General features: G+C 45.4%; 1 protein-coding gene across 4 annotated transcripts; it reads right to left on the minus strand.

Moving 5' to 3' along the window:
• Positions 1 to 1,587: 1,587 nt before the first annotated feature.
• LOC309330412 (RNA-binding protein 4B-like) lies at positions 1,588 to 17,257 on the minus strand. 4 transcript variants are annotated; one of them, XM_081842075.1, is made up of 4 exons: positions 17,176 to 17,257; positions 10,390 to 10,812; positions 4,738 to 5,395; positions 1,588 to 2,158 (listed from the first exon to the last, which is right to left on the minus strand). In XM_081842075.1, exons 2-3 carry the CDS (start codon positions 10,799 to 10,801, stop codon positions 4,746 to 4,748), a joined length of 1,062 nt encoding a protein of 353 aa, XP_081698201.1. In that variant the 5' UTR covers positions 10,802 to 10,812; positions 17,176 to 17,257; the 3' UTR covers positions 1,588 to 2,158; positions 4,738 to 4,745. The 4 variants fall into 4 exon arrangements, with proteins under 4 accessions (XP_081698201.1, XP_081698203.1, XP_081698202.1 ...); XM_081842077.1 differs by lacking the exon at positions 17,176 to 17,257 and adding an exon at positions 17,126 to 17,150; XM_081842076.1 differs by lacking the exon at positions 17,176 to 17,257 and adding an exon at positions 15,030 to 15,160.
• Positions 17,258 to 17,752: the final 495 nt, after the last annotated feature.

Below are 17,752 nucleotides of genomic sequence, written 5' to 3' on the forward strand. Positions count from 1 at the left end.
AACAGATAAATAGCTTTGTGAGGTCTGCCTGAAAAGCAGTACAACAACTTACTGCACCCTATTGCCCTGTAGAAATTTTGGATTACAACTTCCATCAGCCTCAGCCCCCACCAGGTGATGATGGGTGTGGTGTATAAATGCCTTGAGGCTTAAATATTCAGTATTGGTGGCCAGTTTGGTGGTTGAATAAATGCCTGCTGATCTTTCTATCAACTACTGTTCCAATTGTTGCAAATGAAGGATGACAAAATCACAGGCCAAAGTTGCTGGTTAGAAGAGGAGGAAAGGGTATGTCATGAGCACTTTGCACTACTGCACAGATCAATCTGTGTACCAGATAGTCTATCATTGACACCCAAAAGATAGCTCTGTTGGTTACAGCATAGTGCTGTTAACACCAAGGTTGCAGGTTTGATCCCCATAAGGGACAGCTGCATTTTCCTGCATTGCAGGAGGTTAGACTAGATTATCCTTAGGGTCCCTTCCAACTCTACAGTTCTATGATTCTATGAGAAAACAGTTGAGATGCCAGCAGAATAAAACCTCTGGTAGGTGACTCAGAACAAGCAGCTGGGGAAGCACAACAGGAAAAGGTCCAGTTTGACTTCAAGGAAAGTTGCTTTCTGGGTCCAAATGTGGCTTGTAGTATAAGCAAGATCAGCACTCCACCCTTTCTGCTTTGCTGTCCCTTGTTGCTTGGAGGTGCCTCTCAGAACACCTACATGATGTAAGCTCTCTTCTAATCCATCATCAAAAGCAGGCTACATAAAGCCTTTGGCCCCCAACTTGTGCTGTATCTCAGCAAAGACTACAAACCTAGTCCTGCTTACCCGGGAGTGAGCCCCACTGTGTTTTGAGTAGACGTGGTTAGGATTGCACTGTAACCAACCCTTAGCATGAGGCAACTGGAAAATGGGATAGTGGCGGAACATGCATGTAGAGATCACTAAATCTCACACCTTGCAGCAGCAGCTATTTGACATCACAGCAGGGTTTCTCATCCTCCGACACACATTTGCAATTTTAGGCTAAAACAGGGGTAAGCAACTCAACACTAAGGACTGCTCTGTATTAACTCAAGAGGCTGTACCTCTGTGTTAACCATCACAAAGCAACTTTTTGGCCATATGGTTAACTCAGCCTTTGTTTTATGGGCTGTAGTAATATGCACGTATGGGCTTGTGGGTGCGGGGGAGAGGGAGATGTATGGAATTATGAAATGATGCTCACTTCAGACCAACCAATTCCTGCCGGGAAGAAACAGCAGATGGGATTGATCTTCCTAGGCCTCAGATTATAGTTCTTGTGCAACTGACAAATGAAGCAATAAATAAGACATTTAGACATCCTGCTGTACAATGAAGTGAAATAGCCTAACTCAGGAGAGCAAAAAGAAATCAACCTTCAGTTTTGCAGGGGGCTGAACTTTGCAGCTGGCCTGTAGCAGAGGGAATGTCCGCTCATCAGGTGCCTAAATAGCTACACTGTCCCATTTCACTTTTACACATATCATAGGGGCTTCACAACTGCTTTACGTTATCGTTTTGTCTTTTAGTCTATAGTACAGCAGACAAAAACTCTCAGGCATCTGTTACAAATGTTTTATTTTACTGGAGAAAAAGTTTTGCCAAACTTCAGAGAACAAAAGTCACAGGTTAATTATCAGTATAAGAAGGACTCCACAGGAGGGAATAAACTCAGGAAAATACCAAATATGACAAAACAAACAAGAAAAAAAAGAGGGGAGTACTGATTATTCACTTCCAAAATTAAGCCACAAATAGGGAGACAGAAACTGAGCTGGGAGGGAAGGCTGTGGCTTAAAGTAGGCTCCAGAAGGAGAAGAGCTTGCCTCCTGTTCCACCCAGGACCACCCTAAACTTAAAATCCAGGTCTAGGCAGGGGGGGTGCAATGTCAGTTATTGCTGAACTCCCCACAACACCTCCCTCCCCCACCCCCGCAAAAATCCTTGGGAAATGTGTTCTATTTTTGATTTTGTTTTTTTTAAGGGAAGTTAGTTGTCACTAAACTTTGAAGAGACACAAGATGTCCATTAGTGAGACCATGCTAAACACAAATTGACACATCGTGAAGCCTGGCACAGTTTTGTCGCGGATGTACCACAGGAACCCGACGTCCAGCCCTCAAATAGCCTACCTGAAAAATAAAAGACACAATTCATTTGAAGGCTCAAAGGTGGATCTCTGCCTAGAGTGCCTAGAGGGAACCCAGGACCACGTCGCACAGGATTCCAACACAAAGATCTTCACTTCTAAGGATGGTGCGTGAGTACCTACCCAAACTTCTGAATGTCAAGAAAGCTGTATGTGAGGCTGGTGGAAGGAACAGGCATCAGGGATAGAAAGAGAAAGAGAACTCAGAATTGTAACTATTTCACAAATAGCTCTGGAAAGATAATTATCAGCATATTCCTCAGCGGTTGACAAAGCATCCCACTTTGGCTGGGAGCCGTAATACAGGATGAGCAGTTTAAGGGAACATTGGTCCCTGCAACCCCAATTAATGTGAAATATTTATTTTGAAAAGCAAAAGAACCTCCCTATTTATAGGAAATTCTCAGTGTGCTCATTTTAGTTACAGATTTCCTGAAATGTAAGCAACTAGTTAAAATGCACATTGGGGCAACCACTTTTGGGGCAATGCTTCATTTGTTGGCATTTGCAATCCACCCTGAAGCAGGACTAAGACTGCCTTCTCTCGGCTCAGACCAGTGACTGACACTGCCTCCCAAGTTTCCAGGCAGAGGTCCTTTTTTCACAACCAGGGGTCCTTTTAACACGAGATGAAAGGTACTGAACCTGAGACCTTCTGTATGCAGAGCTCTACCAGTGAGCTGTGGTCTCTTCACTGAGCAAGCTGCCTTACTCCAATTCATATTACTTCTCCATCTAGTCTTGTTGTCTACTCCGACTGGCAGCAGCTTTCCAGAGTTTCACTGAGAAAATGGGTTTCTCCAACACCTGTTACTTAATCCTTTGGGGGGAGACTGCGCCTGGGACCTTCTGCATTCAAAGCACAAGATCTACCAGTGATCTACAGCCTATGTCAACTGTAGTTAAACCCTGGCTTGCATGTGAATTGCCCATCCATTCTGACAGACTGCCGAGGAGCCTCAGGCTATCCTACTGTGCACTGGGGTCATACATACCCTACAAACAGCAAATGGTGGCATTTGCTATTATTGCAGTTGGTTGCAAGTAAAACACACCTACGGGACTCCTCATTCCCGTCAACTGCACACAATTCAACCTAACTTCCAGATGAATGCATGCTGACTACCTGAATAGGGAGCTGCTGTGTATTTTTGTGTGAGCTCAAAAAAAATGTAGCAGGTAGAAAAAGGGGAGGAAGAAAAATCCCTCAATATGGGGAATTATTAGGGTGAGATTGCCAACAGAATTACAAGTGTAATAATATGTATCTGTGGTATGGTAACATTTTATAATGCTGCATATTGTCCTATCCCTCAAAGGGCATCACACAGCTGGAAGAAATACAGAAAGGAAGCAATTAAGATATCAAGGGGGTGGAGAGCTTTCATTATAATAAGACTTTTAGTTTTTGTTTTAGAAAGAAGACAAATGGGATGGATGGAGGTTTATAAAGTAATGAACCACATGGGGAAAATGTGGAAAGAAAATTATTCACCCTCTCTCATACTACAAGGACTCAGTGTTACCTGCCAAAAATAATTTGCAATGGGTTTAGGATAGAGAGTATTCCCTCAGAGTATTCCCTCATATAATGCATGATTAACTAAAGAAATTTACTATCAGAAGATGGGGTGATGGCTACTGAATTATGTGGCTTTTAAAAAGAATCAGACAAATTCATAAAGGAGATCTTCTCAATGGCCACCTCCATGAATTGAGCAGGACAATTCTGAATGAATGCTGGAGTAGACAAGGGAAGCTAAACTTTATGCCCTGCTTGGGATGTACCTAATTAGCCACTGCTGTAAGGAGAAGGCTGGTCTAGGCAGATCTTGGTCTGAATCAGCATGGCTATTCTTGTGTAAGGAGGTGTTGAAACTGCACCTTTGACAACCTGTCATCTTTGAAAATTCACAGGCCCTCTGCAAATGACCCTCCCAGCACACAGCTCAGAGATGAAGCTGGGGAATTTTCTGGATGCTTAAAGACTTGCTGCTTATTTCAGAGCAGCGTTGTCCAAAGGCCACTGCATCTCCTGCAAGCCAGAGTGACTGCTACACCTCAGCCCCATCCTCTATAGTGCATACCAAGCTACATATGCAAGGGGGATGCTGCCAGCCTTGTAAGCAGATGGCAAAGGTGCAAGGTCAATGGCAACAGCGGGGAAAACAACCGAAGCACTTGGGCTGGAGAGCAAGAAATTGACAGACTGGGCCAGATTTTAAGAGCAGGAGAGTGGAGCCTATTCTTCCCACGGGAAAATATTCAGTCCAGCTATGCAGCAAAACCCTCGCGGACAGCTCGTTTCTCCTCCCTCTATTGCTGGGCTGGTGACAGTGGTCCAAACTACACCTCCCACACCCAGCTGCATCGCTTGCTCCAGGTTGCCTCAGATATCCTAAGTGCTAGGTCTATGCTGCTGCCAGCAGCTTTGCAATCCAGAGCACAGCAGATACCAGATGGTATCCCTCAAGACACAGCAGACCATTTCCCCAAGTCTCACCAGCCACGCTAATGTGCCATCCCCCTCCTCCAAGCGACTCAGGAAAAAAACGCTCTCACCTCCAGACTCAATACGCGGAGTATCGCAACCTGTCCGCGCCTGCATCCCGCCCGAACCGCTGGACATCGTAGAGGGATGATCGCGGAACGGGAGAAAGCTGAACACGCTCGTATCCGTACACGTCTCCGACGGTGGAAGCCGCAGCTGCCGAGCGACGCAGGGGGCTTCTATCCCGGGTGTAAAATGAGGAAGTCGCGGCCGCCGCCGCAGCAGCTACTGCTGCTGCAGTTCCCGAGGCAGGCAGCAAGGCCCTCTCGTAGGGCTCTAAGGCAGTGGAGAGGCGATTGGCCATGGCTGTGGCTTGTGAGTACTGGGCGTACTGGGAATACTGGGCCATGGTCTGCTCCGCATAAGCGTCGTATGCAGAAGCCCCATACGCCGCGGCGGACCTCGCGCGATACCGTTTATAGTAGTCCACCATTCCGTAAGGGTCATCATAATACACGGGGTCCCCATAGCCCGTAGGGTAGGGGGTGCGCACCATTCCGTATTGCTCGCTATAAGTTTCGGTCAGCTCGGGCACTTGCCCCGTGCGATCTACCGGGCACTCTTTAGACCAGTGACCCTCCTTCCCACACCGGTAGCAGCCACTCTTGTCTCCCATCCCGGGTGCGGTCCTGAGACGGCTGGTGGACAACTGCACGCGCATTCGTTTGCCTTGAAGAAACAGACGCAAGAAGGGCAGCTATAAAGATTTGTTAAAAACAGTTCAAAGCAAAAGCACAGCAGGTCAGGTTTGTTTGCTTGTTTATGTCACGACAACCAGCTGGCCCAGCCTGCACAGCTAACAGTACAAGAGGCAAAATAAAAAGTGTTTCTGGGACCAGTTGTCCCTGGCGGCAGGGAAAGTGGAATCCTGCACCTTCTGACTTGGAATAGCCCACCATTTTACCTGAGGAGCAGAGCATGCAGCAGCAGAAGAGTTGTTCCAGCCTGCTTAGGAATGTGAACTATTTCATTCAATCCCCAAATATGGTTTTGGCTGCAGTAACACAAAAATATTTTGGTAGGCCTGCAGAATGTTATGGTAAAGCCCGAATGAGCCAGCAGACCCAGGAGGCTTGGGTTCAAAAACTTTGCTAGCTTACTTAGCTAGCTTACTGTATGGCTGCAGTGGGAAACATACAATATCCCAGTATGTGGTCCTGAACACACCAGAAAAAACTGTTGCTGTTATTTTGTTTTAAAATAACATTTGTGACCCTTATGAGGGGATGAAATGCTTATAGGGGCATAGCAATGTATGCTAAAGGTTCTAAAAGGATATGAAGAAAGTTCCAACTCTGGTTTCACACTGAATTAATCCTTACATTCTTGATCCACTCTTCCTTGTCTCTCCATTTTCCAAAGGCAACTCACTTCCCTGACCCTGACGCCAATAAAGCTTGCATATAATGAATCAAATGTAATCCATTCATTCTGCTTAGAGCGATCTTGCAGGATAAGGCTTCCTGAGCTTTCAAGACATGCAGTTAATTGAGATTCCTGACTATGGCCCTGTCTCTATTCCTGGCCTATCACAGACAGACCAACCTTTTCATGCCCAGAGAAACCACTAGCACAGCAACTAAATGAAAGCCAGAGAGGTTGCAGGGCATCAGGGAGGACAGTGACCCCTTACGGAAATCATAAACAAAGACCACCCATTTCCTCAAGTCAGACCAGAACCAGACATGCACCACAAATGAAAGATTTACACTTGGCACACAGCCAAACATAGCACGGCTTAGTTCTTACAAGGCCAGCCAAGTCTTTTTCTTTCTGCTGCCACCTGCCTTAGAATCATAGAACTGGAAGGGACCACAAGGGCAACCTAGTCAAATCCCCCGCAATAAAGGAATCCTTCAGCCTTGTGGCCTTACCATGCACAGTGGCTGATAGCATCCACCCAGCAATGCAGGGCAGGTGTTGCTCACCAAACTGGCCTAGTCTACCTTTTAACTGAGGACAACTGTTTACAGTCCGTGCCCTCATATTTCAGCAGTGAAAAGGTTTAATGCTCAACCCAGCTGATTTCTGCCCCATGCATCCAAAAGGCTACTAACAATGGCTATCTGATACCTGTAGTGGCAGTCTGAATACCAGTCACGAGGAAGCATGAATGGAAAAGGGCTCAGGTTTTACCTGAGGGCTTCCGAGAGGCATCTGGATGGTCACTACAGGAAACAGGGTGTTGGTCTGACACAGCAGGGCAATTCTTACGTTATGAAGCCCCCTACAAACTTGCCCCAAGACCACCGCTCCTTTTCAGCTCTCCTTTATTCCAACACCGCCCCCTGGGAACAGAGGAATCTCAATACCCCCCTCCCCCGCATCTTGTTAAGATAGTGGAGAGGAAGGGAACCTTTTTGCGCTTGGGGTTTTCATGCACAGTTCAGCAGCAGCTTTTGCTCCTAGACAACAACCCCTGGATAAAACCTACCTCCTGATGGAAAGAGGCCAGGTCATCCTGAGAGTAGTGTTTGAAATTTCCCAGGTGCCTTTTGCAACTGCAGTGGGTCCAACTGTGACCACGTGGAGATTTCTGGATGCCAGGTTGGCAACTGACCTCTCCATCTGGCTGGCCCCTCCAGCTATCTTAAGCAGGTAAGCAGAAGAGCTTATTTATTGCATTTGTATCCCACCTTTTTCTCCAAGGTGCACATGGTTCACCCCCATCCTCAGTTAATCCCTACAACAACCCTGTGAGGTAGGCTAAGAGGCTGTGACAGGCCCAAGGTTACCCAGTGAGCTTCACAACTAAGTGGGGGTTTGAACCCTGATCTCCCAGGTCCTAGTCCGACACGCTAACCAGTACACCACATTGACTTCCTAGAGTGGGGCAGCTATATAAATATGGGGAAAGCAAAATGTCACTCAGAAAAGGATCTGAAATATTTTCCTTGAAGCCTGAATTTGTTCTATTCTGGATTGTTTTATCTGATTTTGTAATGTGTTGTAAACTGCTTTGAATGTTTTTCTTTAAAATATAAAGTGGTGTAGAAATGGAATGAGTAACCAATAAAAATTTCACTGGGGGTGGGGGGGAAATGGCACCTAGACATTCTGTTGTGGCGACCGTTACCTAGGTTTAAGGTGCCATTTGGTGATTAGCTTATATATCTTAGTTTCTAACTCTGCCTGGGAGTACATGTGGCTCAGCTTCCAAAGTTATCCTTCTTGCCCACTTTTGTCCAATGGATCAGGTTGCACAGCTTGGTTACTGGGAAACAGCTTCTGTGTTCTTGATCTCACCTTTTGGGCTTTATGCTCCATTGCATGTCAACCCACAACTCCAAATAAGCAGCAGATGGGATCCTGTGCCTTAAAAGCTGCATGAACAGGGCAGGCACTGCTCACCAGACCCCACTTTTAACTGAGTAACACCACTGAAGAAGGAACTTCAGCAAAGCTTCTTTCATCTTTGCATGATCAGCTGTGTTTGCAAAAGTCCCTTCTGGTTCAGGCAATTTGTACCTTTTTTGCTGCTACTTAGTTATCTCCTGGAATTCATAAACAATCACTGTTACTAGCCTGGCAGTCTTCAGGGAGTATGAGTGAAGCACCTTGGCACAGAGAAACACACTTCGTTGCCAAGTTAGCTACAGTGGCTGAATTTAATTGCATAAAGTCTTCAACACCAAATCCAAGACTATATACAACTACTGTATGGGTACTCTTTGGAGCCAAAAGGACTGCAAGTAGGAATTTCTCACCTCAAAGTGTGGCTTAATACTGCCAGATTGGGAGATGAAACAAGCAAACACATAATGGGCACTGGTCTGCAACTCCTAAGATGCTGAACAGAGAGACTGCAAAGGTGGAGGCTTGCCTTATCTGTATGGGTGCTTAACAGGTAATAAATATTATGGATTATTTCAGCATATGTTTATCCCTGTCTTAACTCTATACAGGCTTCTCCCCGCCATGAACACAGCTCAGCCAAACAATTTCAAATGAACCAGGCCTTTCCTCACATGACTTACAACCCTACCAATTCCTTGCCTTGACCACTCCCTAGAGACATCTAACTTTATATACGGAGTTACATCTTACCTATCAGCATGATATAGCTAGATTCTAACCACTTTCCAGACAAGCTAAAAGGAAAATGAAAAAACTGTGCATTTTAGTTGTATATTTTGGTTGTTGTTGTTTTGTTAGAAGAAAGAGTACTTTAACATATTATCATGCAGTTCTCACCTGGAAGGTATCAACCTCAGCAAAAATTGACGTGGATGGTTATTTTGAATTTCTTCCACCACCCAAAAAAAGCTCCAGATTGGAGAAATTTGTTTTGTTAACACATTTTTGCAAACACTGTACTGAAGAGTTTTAGTAACCAACTAAAGTACTACTCAGATGTTCAACATTCTGAAAATTAGGTATATATCCCTCTCCAAACCCCCCAAAAGTGGAAGTAAAAAATAATAACTAAATTACTAGAACAGAAATAGTAGATTACTAAAACAAGCTAAAAAAAATCAGTCTTTGCTGCCTGTCCCTAGCCGTCAGATTTGCTATGCTGTCTTGGATCTAACAATGACATTCTAACTGCTCAGCAGGAAGCTGTTAGCAACAGAATGTTGATAAATACTGCAGCTTCTAAGAGAGAAGTAAAAGGTCATGCAGGCCTTGGGAAGGAGAAGCCATGTGCTGGAGGGGGGGGAAATCAGTTAAGAAAGCCTGGAAGTAGAAAACACAGGAAGTACAAGAGTAAACTGGCTGAAGGAATGGGAACAGAGCAGGCAGTGGGCTGGGAAGCATGGGCTTAAGTGATTGATGGCTATAGAGGTGGGAAGAAGAGAGGCAGTTCTTGTTTTTAAAAAGGATCTACTTGCTGAAAGGAAAGTGACAGGTAGGTAAGGAAGCTGGGTGAGGAGGAAGGGTAGGATTGTGCCCTAGATTGCACAAGGTCAAAAGGCTGATTAGGTGGTGGGCGGGTTCCATATTGCATGGATTTGAGCCGATCTTCAGTCATCAGTGCTGCATGCTTATAGCAATTCAATCAATAACTAACTAAAACTTTAAATACACACTGAACATCCACAAACACCACATAACTAGTAGGGCTAACAAGAAGCAGAGCCCTGGGAACTCTGAAAGACCTGGGAGCTTTTTCACTGCTGTTCTAAACTGGATGTAAGAGAAATTTAAAGTCATTTTAAAAATTAAATTTAAAGTTAGAAAACTTCTTTTGGGGTAGGAGAATACATTGACTGTTTTTCTTCTAATACGCTGGCTGTTCAGCTAAAATCAATTTTTAAGGCATCTTTCTGGGATTTCATTAAATTTACTGGTTGAAAACATGTATTTGAAATTGTTCTGGCTCTACGAATGGTATATACAAATTTGGATGCAAATGTATTGAGGAAGCAGTGAGCTTTGGTTCATTAAATTTCTCACACAGAAAATAAAGTACCCACTTTCAAATCCTCAAACAAGGCCTTTTGCCAAGAATGTACATGTATTTAAATTGAATCTATTTAAGAAAATCATTGGTTAGAAGCCAGACTAATCAAATATTAAAATCTAGCCAGCAAACAGCCCTCCTAGCTGCTGAACATGGCTGGAGTAGTTTGGAACTCTTGTCAGCCCCCGTGGGAGAGGCGAACCCGTACATGGGTCTTTTTCCTTCCTGTTCCTAGCCCACCTGGCTCCCCCTTTCCCACCTTGGAATTCTGTGTTGTCAAGGCCCCTGATGGCCTCCACGGCATCCTCTGCTCTCTCCATATGCACAAATGCGTAATCCTTAACAATGTCGCATTCAAGCACCGGCCCATACTCCTCAAACTTGGTTCGCAGCTCCAGGTTGGTGCAGCCGGGGCTGATGTTGCCTACGTGCAGTTTGGTGGAAGCCTTGCTCTTGTTCTTACTGGCCTCCACGTTGATGCACACCCCGTGCAGCTTGTAATGGTGCAGGTTGCGGATGGCATCCTCGGCTGCTGTCTTATCCTCAATGTGCACAAAGCCGTAGTTCTTGATGATGTCGCATTCCAGAACCCGTCCGTACTGCTCAAAAAGGGAGCGGATCTCCTGCTCCGTGGCCTCCCGAGGAAGATTGCCAATAAAAAGTTTCACCATGGTGGCTAATGCTGAGCGTGGGGGACAAGAAAGAGGCTGCATTTCAATGAAGGAAGACAAACAGTATTAAGACACGCAAAGAAAGAAAACCAAACCAGGATTCACTAGTCAAAGAACAATTCCTCACATCAAGATCAAGAGCATCTAATGAATTTCACAAGCCCCCTTCAAGTGCTATCTTCCAAGAGATCATAATCTTGTTGAGAAGGCCTTCACTACTATGGCTCTACCCCCATATGGGGGCAGGGGATATCTGTAGAGCAGTGTTTCCCAACCGGTGTTCCGCGGCACACTAGTGTGCCGCGAGACGTTGCCTGGTGTGCCGTGGGAGGGCACACTCATTGAAATTAGAATTAGACTTTTGCTCCCCGCCCGCCTTCAGAAGAGGTCCAGGACCTGCCTGCCTTCCCGGGAGAGCGGAGAAACGCAGCGTGTTTCTCCGCTGTCCCGGACAGCTTTTGAAGGCAGGCAGAGGGGAGCAAAGACTTTCGCCCCCCGCCCGCCTTCAGAAGAGGTCCAGGGCCCCGCCCGCCTTCAGAAGAGGTCCCCCCTGCCTGCCTTCCCGGGAGAGCGGAAAGTCTTTGCTCCCCCCCTTCAAAAGCCGTCCGGGACAGAGGAGAAACGTGCTGCGTTTCTACGCTCTCCCGGGAAGGCAGGCAGGGGGAGCAAAGTCCTGGACCTCTTCTGAAGGCGGGCGGGGGGCGAAAGTCTTTGCTCCCCCCGCCTGCCTTCAAAAGCCGTCCAGGACAGCGGAGAAACACGCTGCTTTTCTCCGCTCTCCCGGGAAGGCAGGCGGGGGGGGAGCAAGGACTTTTGCCCCCCGCCCGCCTTCAGAAGAGGTCCTGGACCTCTTCTGAATGCGGGCGGGGGGCGAAAGTCTTTGCTCCCCTCTGCCTGCCTTCAAAAGCTGTCCGGGACAGCGGAGAAACACGCTGCGTTTCTCCGCTCTCCCGGGAAGGCAGGCAGGGGGGAGCAAAGACTTTCACCCCCCGCCAGCCTTCAGAAGAGGTCCTGGACTGCTATCCCTGCTATCCCTGCTTCCCTGCTATCCCGGACTGCTTTTAAAATGCTGGCGGTGGGGAGCAAAGCCTTTCGGCCCCCACCGGCCTTCCTGGACCTCTTCTGAAGGCCGGAGGGGGGGGAAGGCTTTGCTCCCCACCGCCAGCATTTAAAAGAGGTCCCTGGAGATTTCCCTATAGGCTTTCTTCTTGCGAAGCAAGCCCATAGGGAAATTCATCTTGCGAAGTGCCTCAAAAAACGGAAAACCCTTTCGTCTTGCGGGTTTTCAGTCTTGCGAGGCATTCGTCTTGCGGGGCACCACTGTATATATAGTCAATATAGGCACAGAGTTAATTTTTTAAACATTTTCTAATGGTGGTGTGCCTCGAGATTTTTTTCATGAAACAAGTGTGCCTTTCCCAAAAAAGGTTGGGAAACACTGCTGTAGAGAGAAGCAGACTCTAGATAAGTAGGCTTCCCATGGTTTGCAAACTGGTATGATCAGGGCTCTAAGTCACAGGTACTTCAAGCACTCTCCTCTTCAGAAGTTCTTCTCTTATGTGTGTGGATGGCAGTGCACAGGCACAAGCCCCCTCTTTCTCCATGCAGCAGATGGACTGCCTGTTTTTAGAAATATTGTAATTAGGCTTATGTACTTGCTTCTCTGAGCTCCTTTGGGAGGAAGAATGTAAACTTTTATAGTAATAATAACTGAAGGATCTAAACCTGGATTTCCTATATCCAAAGCAAGTGATCTATCCTATTTACCACAAACTGATTTTCTAGGAAAATTCACTTATTCAACAGATTTATATTCACCTCATAAGCATTCAGATATTCAAAGCAGCTCACAAGAATGTCTTAATTATGTTTAAAGTCTCTGTAAAAGCAGGCCTCTGCATACAAATCCAAAGGTGCATTCCGCCCACATGCTGCAACATTTATTTATACAGTTGTACCTTGGATCCCAAACGCCCTGGAACTCAGACATTTTGGCTCCCAAATGCCGCAAAACCTGGAAGTGATTGTTCCAGTTTGCGAACGGTCTTTTGGAACCCAAATGTCCAATAGGGCTTCTGCGGCTTCTGATTGACTGCAGGACTCCTGCAGCCAATCAGAAGCTGCAATTTTGTTTTCAAACATTTTGGAAGTTGAACGGATTCCGTTCAACTTCCAAGGTATTGCTATATACTGCTTGATTGTAACAAAACCTCTCTAACCTATCATAAGCATTGTCATTCCCACTCTCTTTTGTCAGGCCCTTTATCTGTGACTTTAACAGTGGCTTGGCATAGAAAAATTTAGAAAGCGACTATTTTACATTCACTTCATGCAAGAAAAGTTTCCCCTACAGAATTTCTGGGCAACATATTGTTGCTATAGCAGACGATCAGAACATCTTTTGTGAGGTACATCCCTCTGGAATTACCTTCCACAAAGCAGCATCTCTCCTAACCTTTGGGGATTAAGGTTTGGTTGGTTTATTCAATTTCTGCTATTGAATTGTGCCACACCCTCTTGAAGTGCACAGCTCTCTACCTTCAAATAAATCCCTTTTCAAAAAACCAGTCTCTCCTCAGGGCCTTTGGATTACATCCCCCCACTCTCAACACTGCAATTATAACCAAGATTGACACTGCATCTCTTTTCATGCTCTTTTAAGGTTTTTTTAAAATGTATTGTTAGGACTCTTATTTCATATATATTGCAAGCCACCAAGCGCTCTATTGAGGGAGTGGAAAGATGGCATATAAACTTTTTAAGGGGGGATGCAAGTAGATGCATTAAATTGCTTTTGCTACCTGCTTACCTCACCGTCCTCTCATTTTCTAATTTAGATAGTAAGTTAACAATGCAGTCCTTTGCATGGCTCTATAGAAACAAGCTTTTGAGTTCAGTAAGACTGAAGCCTAAATATGGGCTGCATATGCACTGTGCTTTTAAAGCACATGAGCTCTCCTAAGGAATCTTGGGAACTGTAGATTGTTGGGGTACAGGGAATTGTTCAATGAGGGGTAAATTATAGTCCCCAGGATTCTTTGGGAGACCCCAACTGCTTTAAATGTATGGTGTGCATGCAGCACGAGTTTAGTTTAGGGCAAAACTAGATGTGACATTGGTTTAGTATTGCATAGTTGTTTTTAATGAAATAGTCAGTGTGTGGGGTGGAAACTGAATTGTGACAGTAGTGTGGGCTATGGGGAAGTTTTATTTATTATTGAGATTTATACCCTGCCCTTCACCCAAAGGTTGTAGGGTATGGGTCACATCAACAGAAATAAAAAATTAAATTAAAAAATTATACAACTAAAACTAACACACACATTTCTGATATGATAAAAATACATTTATTCTTCTGCCACTACCCAAAGGAAACAAAAATGGTTTCAACCATCACTGAAACCCCTATGGCATGATAGCCCCATGTAGAGTGCATTGCAGTACTGTAGTTGGTTTGGAAATTACCAAATCATGGGTTACTGTAGCCACTCTATCTCAGTCAAAGAAAGGCCATAGCTGGTGAATCAAAAGTAGCTAGTAACAGACACACTGTGACAATGTGGCTACTAGAGTCTCCAGTGATTAGGGGGAATCCAAGGGTACCACCTTACTACATACCTGATCTTTTAATGAGAGTGCAATCTCTCCAGAATAAGGTGTGAACCCACTTCCTGAATATAGGACCAAAAAGCCACAGAATCTCCGTCCTTTCAGCTCAGTGCCCACCCCCAGCCCTCCACCACTTCTACGCAATCAATTCGCACCCAAAAACCTTCTGATTCCAATGCAAAGAAGGCATCATCAGCATATCATGCCAACTCATCCCACATCCCCTGATGATGGTACCCAACAGCTTCACATGGATGTTAAACAGCATGGCAGACAGGATGGACCCCCTACAAAGCTGAACAGCGCAATTACTATGGGGTCAAGCAGGAATCTCAAAAGGCTATTCTCTGAATCTGGTACCCAGAGTAGATGAACTACCATTGCACAACACTGCCTCCAATTCCCAATTTACAAAAGCGGCCCAGTAGGACACCAGAGCTAAGTATATCAAAAGCTGTTAAGTGACAATCAACAGTCATACACACTCCCATCCCTCTCCCAATTCAAATAATCAATAAGGGCAACCAAAGCTGTCTCTGTGCCCAAACTAGGCAGTTGACTGAAATAGGCCATGATAACATGCTTCTTCCAAGCACACCTGAAGTTGAACAGCTATTACCTTCTCAACTGCCTTGCTCCCAAAAGTGGGTATCATATTTCTCGGTCTAAGGAAGGCTTCTCCAGGAGGGATTGCACCTTCCTTCAAGGCAACCAACACAGCACAATCCTCCCTAAATGAAGTATTGACTGGTTGGTCAATCCCTTTCAACTAGATTTTATAAGCCAGGATGAGCAAAGGGTCAAGATTGCAGATGGTAGGCCAAACCTCTTCAACTATCTTCTCCAGGTCATTGGGCCACAACAGCTGAAATTGATCCCATTTATCCAACCTTGACACTGCCAGAGACTTCTCCTTGACTTGCAGAAATATGCTGTCCATGTCAGACCAAATGCAAATGATTTTGTATTAAAAGTGCCTTGCAAATCTCTCACAGCAAGTGATAACCATAGTTCCCCCTCATGAGGAGTGGGAAACCTTGAACTATGTAGAACAGCTCTGCTAAACGGCTATTTGAGGATACCATGGTGGCAAAGTAATAAGCCATCACCACCACATGGTAGGTATGAACATACACTCTTACCTTGGCTTGGCCATATTCCATGAGAGACTTGTGCCACTTATGTTCAAACCAGTGGCCAGTCCATTTCACTGATCAAAGGTCCTCCCGAGAACCAGTGGGCCCCATCACCTCCATGGACTAAGAGAGGATGCTCAGCAGCAAATTGGCCTAGAGTCCCCTCCATCAGAGCATTTGACAGGGAGACCAGGGCCTCAGCCTTTAACCCATTGCTTCTGTCACACTCCCAATCAGAAGCAGACCCCCTCTACCCCATTTATTACCATGAGAGGAATGTAATACATAACATTTAATTCCAAGCATAAAAGTAGCACACATCCATTGTACTCTGCCACAAAAACCCATTGAAATTAAATTGGATTTCACTCAGAAGATGGTGCAAAAGCCCAATACTTCAGTTTAGTAAGCACCTTTACGTAGCTCACTTTCAAATGAGATAAGCTAAACAGTATAGTAGAAAGCAAATAAAGTATTTTTGTCACACAGTGACTTTATTGCTTTTCTCTTCCCCCCACAACTTCACCACACTAGCTGAAGTGTTATAAGTAAAATGAGAAGGGGGTGATTTCAGCCCCCAAATCTATTTATTGTTTGCAAAGATCCATACCCCGCCTTGTTAATTTAATTGAAAGATAGGGTATACATTTTAATAATAAACTTCTTGGGACATGGTCCATCTGCCCCCTCTCTTTACACTTAAGACTTTGTAAATTTGCGTGTACACAGTGACACTGATGCAAAGATAATAATAAACGGCAACAACAATAATGCTAACAAAACCATTATTTTGTAAGCAACCCAAAGAACTTCTTGCAGCTCAGGAGAGTGCCCTCTCAGCGATGCCCCCAAGAACTGATAACTCCTTTTCCACAGAGGTACAACAGGCACCACGTCTTTACAGCTTCCATCCCTTGCTGAGGACACACCTCTATATCCTGGTCCTTTGAGTAATGCGCTGTGTGGAATTATTTTGGCGGGTTATGGATGATAGAGCTGTAAAGGGAAGTTTTCCTTCTACACATATGTGATTTTCATTCCTACAGAGCTGTTTTACTGTCTCATGTTTTTTAAATGCTGCAATTCTACCCTGGGACTCTGGCAAGGGGTAGGCAAGAAACACAACAGCAACAACAATAGCGCACGTAACGTAATACTTTCTTCATTATTTGCTAGAAATGAACGCTAACATTGGAATATGCTTATTGTTAAGAGTATAAACACAATATGCTAACATATAGCACGTTATGGATAATACTAAGATCTTATTAAGTTTACATTACAGTATTGAATCTAACGACGTGTCAACATCAATTAGGATAAAACTGAAAGGGTTCGTACTGACCACATACTGCTTTTTTAAAAATAACTGATAGTATTGTATGTTACCGTACTTCGCTGTTTTAGTATACGCCACCCGGAGAAGTTGGTTATCGGGTGGCATATAATTAAAAAATGCTAGATATTAAAGTATCGATATATAACAGAAAAATAAGGCGAGGAAGAATTAATTAATGTCAATAACATAACAATTATTACCAATTATATTATCAGTATTATTTAAATCCACAAAACCCACACAACCCCGCTTTACACTTCAGCCAACCGCCCAGAATTGCACCTCGTTACCTTGCCTTAGCAGCAGAAGCAGCAGCGGCGGCGGCAGCCCACGGCACAAAATGGCGGCAGAGACAACGGAAAAGCTTCTCACCCGCCCTCCGAACCCCCTAACCCGCGCTCCGCTGTACCCTAATTGGTCCCACGAGGAACCGCCGCGCGTGGTGAGTGGGCACGGGCCAGAGTCTATCAAGGAAGTCTAGCCAATGAGAGCCCTCTTTGAAAAGGCAGCCATGTGGGTTGGTTCCTAGCATCTGACGTCGACGACGAGGAGGAGCGGGGGGAAATTCTCGCCCCTTGGCGCGCCCACGCCCAGCTTTCTCCTCGTCCCCCGCCCAACGTCGGCTGATCCATCGTTCTCAATGACGAGTCGCGTCGTCCGAGAGCGAAGGGCCATACCATTTTCAGGAGCGTGGGGGTGCTCAGTTGGGAGGTGGGGGCCGCCAAGTGTATGTTGCTGAATGGTAGGCGCGTGGATGTGGGAAGTCCCCCCCCCCCGGGTGATACCGTGAAAAGGCGGGAGTGGTGTTGGAGTGAATATAGTTTGCTCCAAGGGAAGGTGGCGGGGACTATTCCATAGAAAGTACTT

This window comes from Podarcis erhardii, assembly GCF_964252035.2.
Source record: "Podarcis erhardii genome assembly, chromosome: 15".
Classification (NCBI taxonomy): Eukaryota; Metazoa; Chordata; class Lepidosauria; order Squamata; family Lacertidae; genus Podarcis; species Podarcis erhardii.